At 39.4% G+C, this 15,138-nt stretch overlaps 1 protein-coding gene across 1 annotated transcript in view; it reads left to right on the top strand.

Moving 5' to 3' along the window:
- Positions 1-11,387, top strand: part of klhl5 (kelch-like family member 5) — a 38,703-nt gene extending 27,316 nt beyond the window's left edge. Inside the window, exons 6-13 of the mRNA XM_057843064.1 lie at positions 588-774; positions 863-1,087; positions 2,632-2,707; positions 4,063-4,149; positions 7,693-7,767; positions 7,861-7,998; positions 8,100-8,271; positions 8,345-11,387. Of these exons, the coding sequence (XP_057699047.1) occupies positions 588-774; positions 863-1,087; positions 2,632-2,707; positions 4,063-4,149; positions 7,693-7,767; positions 7,861-7,998; positions 8,100-8,271; positions 8,345-8,401 (1,017 nt within the window). The 3' untranslated portion in view covers positions 8,402-11,387. The remainder of the gene's footprint in view (positions 1-587; positions 775-862; positions 1,088-2,631; positions 2,708-4,062; positions 4,150-7,692; positions 7,768-7,860; positions 7,999-8,099; positions 8,272-8,344) is intronic.
- Positions 11,388-15,138: the final 3,751 nt, after the last annotated feature.

Raw genomic sequence — 15,138 nt, 5'->3', positions numbered from 1 at the left:
CTTCTTGCACGGCAGCCTCTCAGTCCATGGAGATGCAAAACACGCTTGACTGTGGACACTTACACCTGTGTTCCAGCAGCTTCTAATTCTTGGCAGATATGCTTTTTGGTGATTCTCAGTTGAATCTTCACCCTCCTGACCAATGGCAGGTGATAGCTTGCGTTTTCTTCCTGATCGTGGCAGTGACAAAACAGTGCCATGCACTTTATACTTACAATTGTTTGCACTGTTGCTCTTGGGACCTGCAGCTGCTTTGAAATGGCTCCAAGTGACTGTCCTGACTTGGTCAAGTCAATGATTCGCTTTTTCAGATCCATGTATGTATATTTTTGACCCAGCAGATTTGATCACTTGTTCTGTTAACCCATAATAAAGTCATAAAAGAACAAAATTTCATGAATGTTTTTTGTGACAAAGAAGTATCTGTTCCAATCACTCTATCGGAGAAAAATCAGAGTTGTAGAAATAACTGGAAACTTAAGAGAGCCATGACATTATGTTCTTCACAAGTGTATGTAAACTTTTGACCACAACTGTATGTTCTTTTTCTGTTGCGTGTGTATTTCTAATTGCATGTGTTCATGTAGTTCTTAGCAGACTTGGAGACCAGCCCCGTGCTCCGAGACAGCGTGGACTGCCAGCGGCTGTTGATGGAGGGAATGAAGTACCACCTCTTGCCTCAGCGTCGGCCCCTGCTTCAGAGCCCGCGCACAAGGCCTCGCAAGGCCACCGTCGGAGCCATGTTCGCTGTTGGCGGAATGGATGCCACTAAAGGTAGCTTGATGATATACTAAAAATGAATTTCAGTGTTTTTTAAAACCTTTTTCAACCCAGCTGTAATTTTCCCCTTCCAAATCTGCAGGAGCCACAAGTATTGAGCAGTACTGTCTACGGCGGGATACATGGAAGCAGGTGGCGACCATGAGCGGTCGAAGGCTTCAGTTCGGTGTGGCCGTTCTGGATGGCCGTCTTTATGTAGTAGGAGGCCGAGATGGACTCAAGACTCTCAACACGGTGGAATGTTACAACCCTCAGTGCAAGACCTGGAGTGTCATGCCACCCATATCCACACATAGACATGGTCTAGGTGAGGAAGCAATATGGCACATCAACTAAATTCAATAACTCATTTTTTAGATTGGTTGAACACTACCATTCAAAGGTTCGGGGTCCAAGCGACCCCAAACTTTTGAACCGTAGTGTATCATATGGGATATTTCATTATGTACACCACTGTTCAAAAAGCAATCGTTTGACGGACAGGCACAAAAAGTCTGAATTATTAAAATTAAGGCTCGGAAAATTAGGGACTTAACTCAGGGTTAACTTATAAGTTGATCAGAGCAGTTAACTATTTTATTCGTGGATTTACATCATTAAACCCATCTAGAAGCCACAAACTGTAGACTTACTGACAAGAATAGCCAAGTTGCTCTGCTTTAGACTGGCCAGTGTTTTAAGAGGACACTCGCCATTCTAGAGCTAATGCAAACGCGAATGCTATGCAAACGCTAGGAGTTACATTTAGCGTCTGACGATCATTCAGCACAGACCTTTAAAGGCTAAAGCAACATTGCAAATTCTTTCTTGTCAAGATAAAAAAAACAATCTTACAGTGTTTCCAAACAAGCAAGATGGAGGACAGCCTAGTTTGAGATACAGTGATCCCTCATTTTTCGCAGTTAATGGGGACCAGCACCGGCGGAGATAAGTGAAAAACTGCGAAGTAGCGCCCTCCACCCCCCCCCCCCCCCACAATTTTTTGTGTGTGATTGTGTTTAATGTATTTATTCAGAGTTAGATTTGGAAACAGATACATAGAAGATATGTTTAATTTAAAAATAATGATTAAAATAAAAAAATAAGAAAACTGTGTGTGCATATGCATATTACAGTATATATATTAATGAATGGTTTTTACACACTTCAAATGTAATAATTATGATAAGTCTTAAAATGTGACTGACCCACCGAATTTTCAAACAAGAACAAAGTAGAAAAATGGTTGTCTTTATTAAATGCTTCATTGAGTCCACTCAAATCTGTTTAAGCTGCTCACTTACACACAATGAGTTGCCACAGCAACTGTTCAACAAGTTAAACGATTATTGACGTATGCGGCGCTTTGAAGTTTCGGCTTCCAGGCATTTATTTATTTTTAAGATCTAACCTTAGCCATGTTTTTAGCTCAACGTTACATCATCATCATGAAAGAATTGTTCGTGGACGAAATATTTTCGTTACCATCATTGTTGACCAAAACCTCACTGCTCAGAATCGATTTTTTTTTTTTTAACACCCTTATTAATGAACATGCTAAAATTTGCCTGCCAGGCAGACCACCCTGACATTACAATGACACACTAAGTAAGATGCACTGTTACTGCTTTCTTGCATGAATAGCAGCAGGACTGTAAGGGGAAGAGGTTGAGGGCACATCTGGCAGAACAGATGTTCTGACATCTAAATCCTGGAAGTGTGAAGGTGTCAACATGCTGTTAACTCCGCATGCTAATACCATGTGTGCGTGCATAACCACATGTGGTCTTAAACCACTGAAGGGTTTTTACTTTGTAATGATGCTTTGCCACAGGTCAGTTGCTCACAGTCACATGTAATGGACTGTTACAGGTGTAGCCGTGCTTGAAGGACCGATGTACGCTGTAGGAGGACACGACGGTTGGAGCTACCTCAGCACAGTAGAAAGGTGAGTGAGCATCGGAACTTATACAGTATACTGTAAAAGTGGAACTGTGTTTGTGGGTGTTCATTGCCTATGGACTCCGAAACGGCTTAACTGATTTTCTTGAAATTTTACACATTTGCACTATAAGTGTCCGGGAGTTTTCTAAGGTAGGATTTATTTCAAAGTACGCCCGATAAGTATGGAAAATCAATCATCGAAAAAATTGGGTTTCAGAAAGAATGGCCTGTTTTAAAAGGGAACCTTAAAGACTTGAAGGCTCTAGTAAGCCACAATTGTTCTGTTTTACTAAAATTTGTTACTAGAAACATTATTATTGCCATTGATGTTAAAATCTATAATATTTTGGATATGTTATGACCTACGGAGGGCACCATCTTTTACGCTCGCAATGCAAGCTGGGTGTGCTAGCTAGCAAGTAAAGCTAGTATAACAAATGGTAGTATTATGGCACATTTTGCTGCTAGTCAGATTGTTTTGTTACAGAGATGTGGAATGAGTTCCCAACGTCGTATCTGCTTCCTTCCAACTCATAAGCAGTGTCTTTAAACCGATCTTAGGCGGCTTGCCAAGATATTGACTTGCTTCCATTTGACAGTTTGTATATCCCTTCGTTGCTAGTTGCATCATTGACTTGTTTTTTGTTTCGTTTGTTTGCCTCTCACCACGGTTTTCCTGTTTTTTTTGTTTTTTTTTTAAGTTAATTGATCCTTACCTACTGTCACGGACACTTTTTTATGTCTCCCATTTCCCAATCGAGTGTTTTTTGTGTGTTCAATAAACCCTTTTTTCGCAATCCTTAAGTTATTGTTGTATGCCTGCTGTATTAAGTGAGCCACATTTTCTAAATCCATGGTCCAGCCAACCGCACTTTCTTTTCAGTTGCATTGCGGATTTTGACAAAAATTGGCAGATTTGTTGTTGGGGTCATTGACAGTCACCATAGAAATTTTCACACCACACACCACAAATTGACAACCGATAAACCGTTTATAGGACTACTTTCTAAAGTGGAGTTTTTGGACTGTAAGTCATGGTAAGGTAGAAAAGTAGGGCGCAGTACAAACCAATTCAGGGGGTTAACAAATTGAATTTGGAAAAACTATTCTAACTATTCTGGCCTTAGAATTATGTGGTCCTATAATCTGACAATGCAACTCATTTTTTTTAAACTTATGTGTCGACTTAAAAAACCTTTGCCACAACAACCCAGCACAAGTAGTTAGCATAGCAACGCCATTTACACTAAAGGAATATAACTTGGGACTTCATATGCAAGTAGCAGATCTTTATCTTTTTATTAGCTTTATTTATTGATAGTGTTGATATCAACAGGATGTTACTCTTTTCTTTTTTAGGTGGGATCCTCAAGCTCGCCAATGGAGCTTTGTTGCCAGTATGGCCACACCCAGAAGCACAGTGGGAGTGGCAGTACTCAATAGCAAGTAAGTTTTTGTGTAAAATATGTATTTATGAAATAATGTCATGTCTTGTTTGCATTGTTTTAGTAGTGGAAAGTATTGCAATTGCTATCACCGGTACATTAGTTGTTTGTTTTTGCTGTCAATGGCAGCCGATGAGTGAAGTCCTACTCAACATGTTGAGAAAAGACAATTAGAGGCAGCAAAGCAACAGATACTCACACGTATTATTTTAAACGTAGATGGAACAGCAGCCAATTTTATAAAAATAGTTAGCAATGTGCTAATGCAATTAGGACTGCAGCTATCAATTCTTTTTGTTGTCGATTAATCTATCAGTTTGTTAGTTCGACTAATCGAGTAATCTGATTTGGAACATTTATTGTGTTAGAGAATAAATTTTAGGAGATGTAAAACAAAGGCTAGCTAAGATTGCACTTTCAAAAGAGCATTAAATGCGAGTACAAAATAAAATTCCCAAGTGTTTCTTCAAACTATGCAGAATTTCACTTACATTTAAAAATAAATATAAAAAACCCAAATTTAGCCTCAACAGGTATTGAAAAAAAGTACAGCAAAAGAACCGTTGGCCAAGTTGTATAGCAAAAGTCTGCTAGCTTAAATGCTATAAAATGTTAACTTTTTTTGTTTAAACAATGCTCTTAACAAATCGTTCAAACACATATTCCCTCAAAAACGGCCAAATATTCCCATTAAATAAATTATGAATGCATTAAAAAAAAACATTAGCTCAAACAAAAACTTACCTTCTGTTGGTCTTAACAGGAAGCAGCTGCATTCAGCCATTTTAAATGAGTTTTACAATGCTTTTCTGATTAAACGAATACTCGAAGCAACAAAATTTGATACAAAGCTTTTTTGTAATCGAATTACTCGAGTTTATCGATTAATCGTTGCAGTACTAAATGCAATACTTACTATACAATATGCTCTAAGTGAGCATGAAACCAATTGATGATACTGCGATACATTTAAATCAGTGCTTCTTAATTATTTTGTTACGCCCCCCCCCAGGAAGACGTAAACGTTTCACCCCCCCCCCAAAAAAACTCTGCCGCTACTGTAAATGGTATAATTTTTCGTTTAAGTACACCTCTGTATAACATTGTGTCCTTGTTATCATGAAAGAAAAAAAAGTAATGTAGATCCACTTACAATAAAGTATAACTTTACTAGCATTGTTTTGTTTGTAACAAAAAAGACTAGAAGCGCATTAAATTTTCTTAATTTAAACAACAAAAAAAGTCACATCCAAACTGTAAGCATACTCTCAAGGTACTACATCAGGAAAAATAAAACTTAATAAAAACAATAAATAATTACAAATTCAAATTGATTAACAACTCTGAGTACAATATGCCAAACAATTCATTTTCCATGCCGCTTTTCCTCCCGAGGGTCGCGGAGGGGCTGCAGCCTACAGTAGGGCAAATAAGTATTTAGTCAACCACTAATTGTGCACGTTCTCCCACTTGAAAATATTAGAGAGGCCTGTAATTGTCAACATGGGTAAACCTCAACCATGCGAGACAGAATGTGGAAAGAAACCCCAGAAAATCACATTGTTTGATTTTTAAAGAATTTATTTGCAAATCAAGGTGGAAAATAAGTATTTGGTCGATACCAAAAGTTCATCTCAATACTTTGTTATGTACCCTTTGTTGGCAATAACGGAGGCCAAACATTTTCTTTAACTCTTCACAAGCTTTTCACACACAGTTGCTGGTACTTTGGCCCATTCCTCCATGCAGATCTCCTCGAGAGCAGTGATGTTTTGGGGCTGTCGTAGGGCAACACGGACTTTCAACTCCCTCCACAGATTTTCTATGGGGTTGAGATCTGGAGACTGGCTAGGCCACTCCAGGACCTTGAAATGCTTCTTACAAAGCCACTCCTTTGTTGCCCTGGCTGTGTGTTTGGGATCATTATCATGCTGAAAGACCCAACCACGTCTCATCAAAAGGAGATTTTCACTCAATATCTCTCTATACATGGCCCCATTCATTCTTTACTTTACACAGATCAGTCGTCCTGGTCCCTTTGCAGAAAAACAGCCCCAAAGCATGATGTTTCCACCCCCATGCTTCACAGTGGGTATGGTGTTCTTCGAATGCAATTCAGTATTCTTTCTCCTCCAAACAAGAGAACCTGCGTTTCTACCAAAAAGTTATATTTTGGTTTCATCTGACCCTAACACATTCTCCCAGTCCTCTTATGGATTATCCAAATACTCTCTAGTGAACCGCAGACGGGCCTGGACGTGTACTTTCTTCAGCAGGGGGACACGTCTGGCAGTGCAGGATTTGTGTCCCTGGCGGCACATTGTATTGCTGATAGTAGCCTCTCTGTAGGTCATTCACTAGGTCCCTCCGTGTGTTTCTGGGAATTTTGCTCACCGTTCCTTGTTATCAGTTTGACGCCACGGGGTGAGATCTTGCATGGAGCCTTAGATCGAGGAAGATTATCAGTCGTCTTGTATGTCTTCTATTTTCTAATAAATGCTCCCACAGTTGATTGCGTTCCACCAAGCGTTTTACCTATTGCAGATTCAGTCTTCCCAGCCTGGTGCAGGTCTACAATTTTGTCTCTGGTGTCCATCGACAGCTCTTTGGTCTTGGCCATAGTGGAGTTTGGAGTGTGACTGACTGAGGTTGTGGACAGGTGTCTTTTATACCAATGAGTTAAAACAGGTGCCATTAATACAGTTAATGAGTGAAGCCTTGTTAGACATCATTAGAAGAAGTTAGACCTCTTTGACAGCCAGAAATCTTGCTTGTTTGTAGGTGACCAAATACTTATTTTCCACTCTAATATGGATATAAATTCTTTAAAAATCAAACAATGTGATTTTCTGTTTTTTTCCACATTCCGTCTCTCATGGTTGAGGTTTACCCATGTTTAAAATTACAGGCCTAATCTTTTCAAGTAGGAGAACTTGCACAATTGGTGGTTGACTAACTACTTATTCGCCCCACTGTATATTGACTGAAAAAAACAAAAAAATAATAGAACAAAAATGACAGTGTCATTTGACAGAGGGACAATTTAATTTTTGCTGCAGGCAGTATCAAGATGGAACACTCACAAAGCGAGACAGGTGGTGGCAATATTCAGCACGTTTTCGCTGAAAAAAATTAAGCGACTTATCCACGCGATTGGCTTCTAATGTCTTTAAGTGACGTCTTACATGATTTGGCTTAATGCTGTCCGCTGCCATCATTTTTAGACACAGTAGACATACCTGTCTTTTCTTGTCTCCCACTGTATCAAAAGTGAAGCCAATCGCTACATACGCGTCGTCATATTCCCTCGTCTTAGCTCTTCATATTTCCTGCTCTTTGCTGTGTGCTCTTGTTTGGTTCAAAAATATTGTGTTCACTCTGAAAATTAGAGCGCCACTGCCACCCACCAAGTGGATGTGCAATTACACTTTATTCTAGTATGGCAAAAAAGTATGTTCTCCGAGGTCACATGCGCCCCCACCACTATTTAAGAAGTACTGATTTAAATATATGTAGACTCAATAGATGTTTTTTTCCTTCTCAGATTATACGCAGTCGGAGGACGAGATGGTTCCTCCTGTCTTCGCTCAGTGGAGTGTTTTGACCCTCACACCAATAGGTCTACCTCTAAATTCCGCTCGATTCCCTTATTACCACAACTCTGCTATCCTCTCCCGCTGAGGTTTTCCATTCTGTTGACCTTCATCTCCAGGTGGAACGATTGCGCTCCAATGGCCAAACGGCGTGGCGGTGTGGGCGTGGCCACGTGGCACGGCTTCCTCTACGCCATCGGTGGTCACGATGCTCCTGCCTCATCTCTGGCATCACGGCTAAGTGACTGTGTGGAAAGGTAATGCAAAACTTTACATTGAAATTCGATCCAAATCAAACCTCGGCAACCCTTAACAGCGATATCCAGCCGGTGTTTGTAATTGGTATGCCTATTCACAGATATGACCCTCAGACTGATGTGTGGACAGCAGTGGCCCCAATGAGCATCAGCAGGGACGCAGTGGGCGTTTGCCTCCTTGGCGACCGCCTATACGCTGTTGGTGGCTACGATGGCCAAGTGTATCTCAATACAGTGGAGGCTTATGACCCTCAGACCAACGAGTGGACTCAGGTATGCACACAAACGAATCGCAGTCCAACTCCCAGCTATGACATGCTGATGTTTTGTTTCTTGCGATCACCAGGTTGCGCCGCTGTGTCTCGGTCGAGCTGGCGCAAGTGTGGTAGTGGTCAAAATGTGAGCGCACACAGACAAGACCAGGACCAAAGAAAACTGAAATGTTCAAGGGACATGTGAACAATGTGAACAATAATTTGCAGCCTCGTTTTACGAGCACCGACATCCCAATCTCCTCCTGTAGTGACAGTCGTGATAAAAGGCAATTCGGCTGGCCTTGTTTTAGGGTGACAGCGCCCCCCCCCCCCCCCCCAACTTATTTTGCTCCTTCAGATAAGGTGAAAAGCACGCTTTCGTATTTGTGCTGAAGGAAAGTTACTTTCGATATGTAGCAGTAAATTTTCATGTATTCATTGGCTAAGAGCTCTTCCCCTTCTTTACCATGGATATAAAACAACTTCTGACATAATCAGCACAACATGAAGAAACCATAAACCTCATCCTCCTGCTACCAACTATTCTTCCACAGTGTCTCTGCTCAGATGTTAAAGACAAACGTACTGTATCTGTAAATGAAATAAATTCTCATGAATAACAAATTAAAACAAGGCACTTTTTGGAACTGAATTGGAATTCTGTATTCCCATAACATTGACAAACTAATGATGAAACTGTAGTTCAGAATTTTAAAGGGAACCTCGGACTTAAAGACTTGTAGGCTCTAATAAGCCACAATTGTTCTCCATTACGAAAATGTTATTAGAAACATAAAATAGTGCCATTGATTTAAAAATCTATAGTACGTTTTGACCTACGGAGGGCACAATGTTTTATGCGCGCAATAGACGCACGGGGTGATGACGTACTTTGTCACTGTCACTAGACGAACACTGTGTACTCTGCAATTCCTTCTATGCGGCAAGACGTCCAACACATGCGCACATCGGTTAAATGCGCCGAGTACTTACTATTTGTGATTTTATTGAGTCTATTATTACCTTTTCGCATGTGTTTCCCTCTCATACCTGTAAGCATTTTTTTTCTTGTGGTAGCTTTAAAGCAGATTTTTTGATCTGCTGACCAAATTAGTCACGTAGCAAATTTAAACCACCCTTATATGATAATACTAAGTTTAAGTATTTTCTTAAGGCATCTTTAGTAAGTTCTGTCTGTATGCAATTAAACAAAAGCTGAAAGCGCATAGTAGTACTTTCGGTGTCAAATTTGACTCTTGTAGCACGTTTTGCCCTACTCTCATCTCGTCTCATCCCGTCTTTCCTGTTCATTTTGCGTTTGCTGCTTGTTTTGTGAAATATCGACAGTGCTCATGCTCATTAATGTTCCTCTTGGGTTGAAATTGAAAGGGCTGAACAGATGACATGTTCATGTTGCTAGTCATACTCTGAAAGCCCAGCAGCAGTTCTTGCTCTGCCACGGCAACAACAAGGTGACCTACTAAACTAACTTAACAAATTGTATAAAAACGAAAACATTAAGAGTTTTAATATCAAATAATTTTAAGAACTACACGTCTTTCTATCCGTGGATCCCTTTAACAGATGGCTCTGAAGTTTTGCTAGAGCTGCATAATAAAAACTTTTCACACGCAACACCGGCTCAGTACAACATACAGTGTATCTCCTGCAAATTGTAATGTAAAAGGAGAAATGTTAGAATGTTTCTGCTTCAAAATAAAATGATTGGAAATCTAAAACTACACAGTAGCAAATTAACTACATTGCACTGTAATAAATGTATATTGGAGTCTGTTTGGTCTCCATATTATTCCATTCACCCATGTCAGATCACTTTTGACCTGTATTTTCCCTTCATATTGACCGTTTTTACCAAATGTCATTTCTGATTACAATTTAGAGTGAAATTGCACAAATGAGCTGGAAAAACTCATTACTATGTATGTACAGAAATGTTTATTATTGCACTATAGTGTGATTACTTTTGTACAGGTATGTATGATTTGATGACGGCTTACCTTCCTCTTTGTGTACCATATAAGACACTATGTATTTGACCAATTAATTATGTTTACATGAATGATGCACCATGGTCTTATGTCTTTTATACATTAAAAGGTGAGATGCAAGCTCTTTGTTCTGCCTTTGTAAAATAGTACCACACAGAGAACGGGCTCCATCATGTTTATGGTCCAGGCTGTTTCCATTTGTCAGACGCGTTTAGCCATAAAACAGAGCAGAGTAAGTGTGTCGATGTTTTTAAGAGACCCTGCAAGTTGTTGACTTGATGGAGTGTTATTCTGCATTAACATTTCTGGACTGCGGTTAGCCTGATATGAAAACAATGTGTCATGAGGAACGTGAACAAGAAGAGGGATGGGCGATACTGCTAACAGCAGCCAAGCACTGAGTGACCCCCTTGTTATTTATGGCCGGAGAAGCTTAAACATCTGTCAGAAGTTATATAGTATGCCACTGCAGTATGTGTGTGATAAGAAGGATGCAAATGTAGACAGTTCACCATTTCCACAATTAAGGCTTATTGGCCTAGGATTTCAAATGAGCTTTTTAACCGAGTGCACTCATTTGAATCACAGGCTGCCATTGACAGTTATATGTGCAATGCATTTAGAATGGCTGCATTCACCTCTTTCCATCTGTACACTGCTGGTCAAAAGTATTGGCACCCCTGAAATTCTGTCAGATAATGTTCAATTTCTCCCAGAAAATGATTGCAATTACAAATGCTCTGGTTATATCTTCATTTATTTTGCTTACAATGAAAAAAACACAAGGGAAAAAATCATTAACCAAAATGGGCCAGACAAAAGTATTGGCACCCTTTGAAAAATCGTGATGCTTCTCTAATTTGTGTAATTAACAGCACCTGTTACTTACCCGTGGCACATAACAGGTGGTGTCAATAACTAAATCACACTTGCAGCCAGTAAAAATGGATTAAAGTTGACTCAACCTCTGTCCTGTGTCCTTGTGTGCAGTGTTGTTAATCTTATCTTAAAAAGAAATTAATTAGTTACAAATTACTTCTCCCAAAAAGTAATTGTGTAGCTCAATTACCTGAATGTAGGAGTAATTAGTTACTTGGCAAAGTAACTGGTGATAATTTGTTTTTTATTCCTCAAAAAAAAATTTTTTTTTTTAATTTAAAAAAAATATATAATAAAAAGGGTCACACAATGTGAAGTTTAAAGGGTTTTTGGGACAATTGGCCCTAGTCCAATTCTTTAACTAGACACAGGGGTATTGCGGATATTGCGAGAACTAGATAGTAACCTTTGCTATGTGCGGAAGTCATTTAATGTTGTGAATCAACAGTTAAAGTTGTTAAAATTGCTCCCGTTATTGCATTAGTTCCCTTCTGTCTAGTTTCGGCATGTGTAAGTTTTAAAACTGTTTCATCATTTAAAGAGATTTAAGTTTTGCCGATTTAGGAGCATTTTAGATAAAAAGTTACTTAGGTTTGCTAGGAAGGTTCTCTACAACAGAGCCTTCCTGAGAAGTCTACTGCTTTAAAATGGCGGCTGTTTACTAGCGCATCTAGTTCTTTAGTATACATGTTGCTAATGCTGCCGTGTCTGTAATTTGCATCTAGTTCTGTATATATGTGATATCTACCGAAGCATCATGTGGGCGTAGTTTGTAGGCTATCGGCTACAGTCAGGTGTTATTGGAGCCAACTGACCTAGCATACTAGCATCGCGTTTGCAATGGCGTCACACTCCCTTGCCTCCTCCCCACTCCTGCTCTGCTCTCTAGTCTCCGTGAGTCCATCTTTTTCAGACTTTTCTCGCGTCAGTCAACCAACATCGTAACGCATAGTAACACTAACTTTTCACGCCTCAGTAACGGTAATGGCGTTGCAAAGATGAGAAAAGTAATTAGATTACTCACTACTGAAGAAAATAACGCCGTTATTAACAACACTGCTTGTACCACATTGAGCATGGAGAAAAAGAAAAAAGAACTGTCTTAGGACTTGAGAAGCAAAATTGTGAGAAAGCATGGACGATCTCAAGGCTACAAGTCCATCTCCAAAGACCTGAATGTTCCGATGTCTACCCTGCGCAGTGTCATCAATAAGTGTAAAGCCAATGGCACTGTGGCTAACCTCCCTAGATGTTGACGGATAAGAAAAATTGACGAGAGATTTCAACGAAAGATTGTGAGGATGGTGGATAAAGAACCTCGAGTAACGTCCAAACAAGTTCAAGCTGTCCTGCTGTCCGAGGGTACAACAGTGTTACCCCTACTATCCGTCGGCATCTGAATGAAAAGGAATTCTATGTTAGTATACCCAGGAAGATCCCACTTCTGACCCAGAGACATTAAAAAAAGTCAGGCTGTAGTTTGCCAAACCTTACCTGGGAAAGCCAAAAATGTTTTGGAAGAATCTTCTCTGGTCAGAGGGGACAAAAAAATAGAGCTTTTTGGGAAAAGGCATCAACATAGAGTTTACAGGGAAAAAAACGAGGCCTTCAAAGAAAAGAACACGGTCCCCACAGTCAAACATGGTGGAGGTTCCCTGATGTTTTGAGGTTGCTTTCCTGCCTCTGGCACTCGACTGCTTGACCGTGTGAATGGCATTATGAAGTCTAAACATACTTCAAAAAGCACTAGAAAATGGTTTGAGAGAAAGCACTGGAGACTTCTAAAGTGGCCAGCAGTGAGTCCAGACATGAATCCCATAGAACACCTGTGGAGAGATCTGAAAATGGCAGCTTGGAGAAGGCACCTTTCAAATCTCAGAGACCTGGAGCAGTTGGCCAAAGAAGAATGGTCTAAAATTCCAGCAGAGCATTGTAAGAATCTCATTGATGGATACCGGAAGCAGTTGTTCGCAGTTATTTTGTCTCAAGGTTGTGCTACCAAGTACCAATACTTTTGCCCGGCCCATTTTTGGAGTTTTTTTGTAAAATGATAATGATTTGTTTTTTCATTCTCCTTTGTGTTTTTTCACTGCAAACAAAATAAAGATATTACGACCAAAGCATTTGTGACTGCAATCATTTTCTGGGAGAAATTGAGCATTATCTGACAGAATTGCACGGGTGCCAATAATTTTGGCCAGCACCGTATCTGTCCAATGCCTTTCGAATGGCAGAGGGAAACGTGTATTCACCTCTCTATCAATCCATAGATACCTCAATTTTCAGACTATAAACTGCTACGTTTTGTCTCTCACTTTGAATCCTGTGGCTTACTGTCCAGTGCTGTTAAAATAATTTTTACAAGCTATTTTTAGTTTAAATAACCCATAATCCACACTCTTCCGGTTTACAGTTCAGTGTACTGCTGCAACGATCAATCGATTAACTCCAGTAATTCGATGAGAAAAAAAAGCTTTGAATAAAATTTTGCTACTTTGTGTATCCGGTTAATTAGAGTGGCGTTGTAATGGTTTGTTTTGAAAGTGTTTGCATTTAGTTTTATTGATTTGGGTGGATACACAATGAGTTTAAATGATTTGTTAAGTGCATTGTAAATCAACGTTAGCATTTGATAGCATTTAAGCTAGCAGACTTTTGCTATGCAAGTTAGCCAAATGTTTTTTTTTGTACTTAGAGCATGATTTATTTATTTTTATGCCGTTCGAGGTGCCTGTAAATAGGTCACGGATATCTACCTTATAACTAGGGTTGTTCCGATCATGTTTTTTTGCTCCCGATCTGATCCCAATCGTTTTAGTTTGAGTATCTGCCGATCCCGATATTTCCCGATCCGATTGCTTTTTTTTTGCTCCCGATTCAGTTCCAATCATTCCCGATAATTTTCCCCAATCATATACATTTTGGCAATGCATTAAGAAAAAAATGAATAAAACTTGGACGAATATATACATTCAAAATACAGTACATAAGTACTGTATTTGTTTATTATGACAATAAATCCTCAAGATGGCATTTACATTATTAACATTCTTTCTATGAGAGGGATCCACCGAGAGAAAGACTTGTGACTTTGTATATAGTGACTAAATATTGCCATCTAGTGTATTTGTTGAGCTTTCAGTAAATGATACTGAAGGTCATGCCTAATGCATGATGGGAAGTGGAACCATGACAAGTGAAACCACGACTGTGCGTAGTGCTACCAATTCATATATCTTCTCTGCGATGGGATATAACTCAAGGTGTTAAGATAAAGATCAGTTGCTACCTTGCTTCCCATATTTCTAATCATAGGGAGAGGGATTGTAAGGCTTTAGCTAATTAAGATAAGGCTCCAATGGCTGCCAAAATTCACTCTACTCATTTTACGCTGTCTATAAGCTCTCTATATTGGCAAAACGGCGCCATTACAGATTAAGCTCAACAATGCGTGAGTGGGTCGTGCAACGCATGCATTAATTGCGTTAACTATTTTAACGTGATACATTTTTTAAAAAATTAATCACAACCGTTATTGGGATAAATTTGATAACCCTACCTTAAGCCTAAACTAAAGACTCTGGATAAGTGTAACATATTATGTCTGTAACGTTAAATACAAATAGAAAACAATTTAATAAAAATATATATATATATATATATATTTTAAAAAAGGCATGGCCCATATTTTTTTGCTGATTCCGATACTTTGAAAATGACGTGATCAGACCCCATCGATCTGGATGCCGATCGATCGGGACATCTCTACTTACGTTTAATTGTATTTTTTCCTGTTACTCGAATTTTCCCCGATATTTTAGATGATACATCATCGATCCAACAAAGAAAAAAAAAAAACTTTTTAAAAGGATAAATATTTGAAAAAGAAAATCACCACCACTCCTTGATGTCTGCGATTTCTGCGTTGCGACCCTTGTTATATTACCGTGTTTCACCCGTAAAATACCCCAAAGTCCGGCTGTGGCCATTCACAGCTG

Source organism: Corythoichthys intestinalis, chromosome 8 (genome assembly GCF_030265065.1).
Source record: "Corythoichthys intestinalis isolate RoL2023-P3 chromosome 8, ASM3026506v1, whole genome shotgun sequence".
NCBI lineage: Eukaryota > Metazoa > Chordata > Actinopteri > Syngnathiformes > Syngnathidae > Corythoichthys > Corythoichthys intestinalis.
The sequence above is the reverse complement of the archived record's forward strand: the minus strand, read 5'-3'. Positions and strand labels throughout refer to the sequence as shown.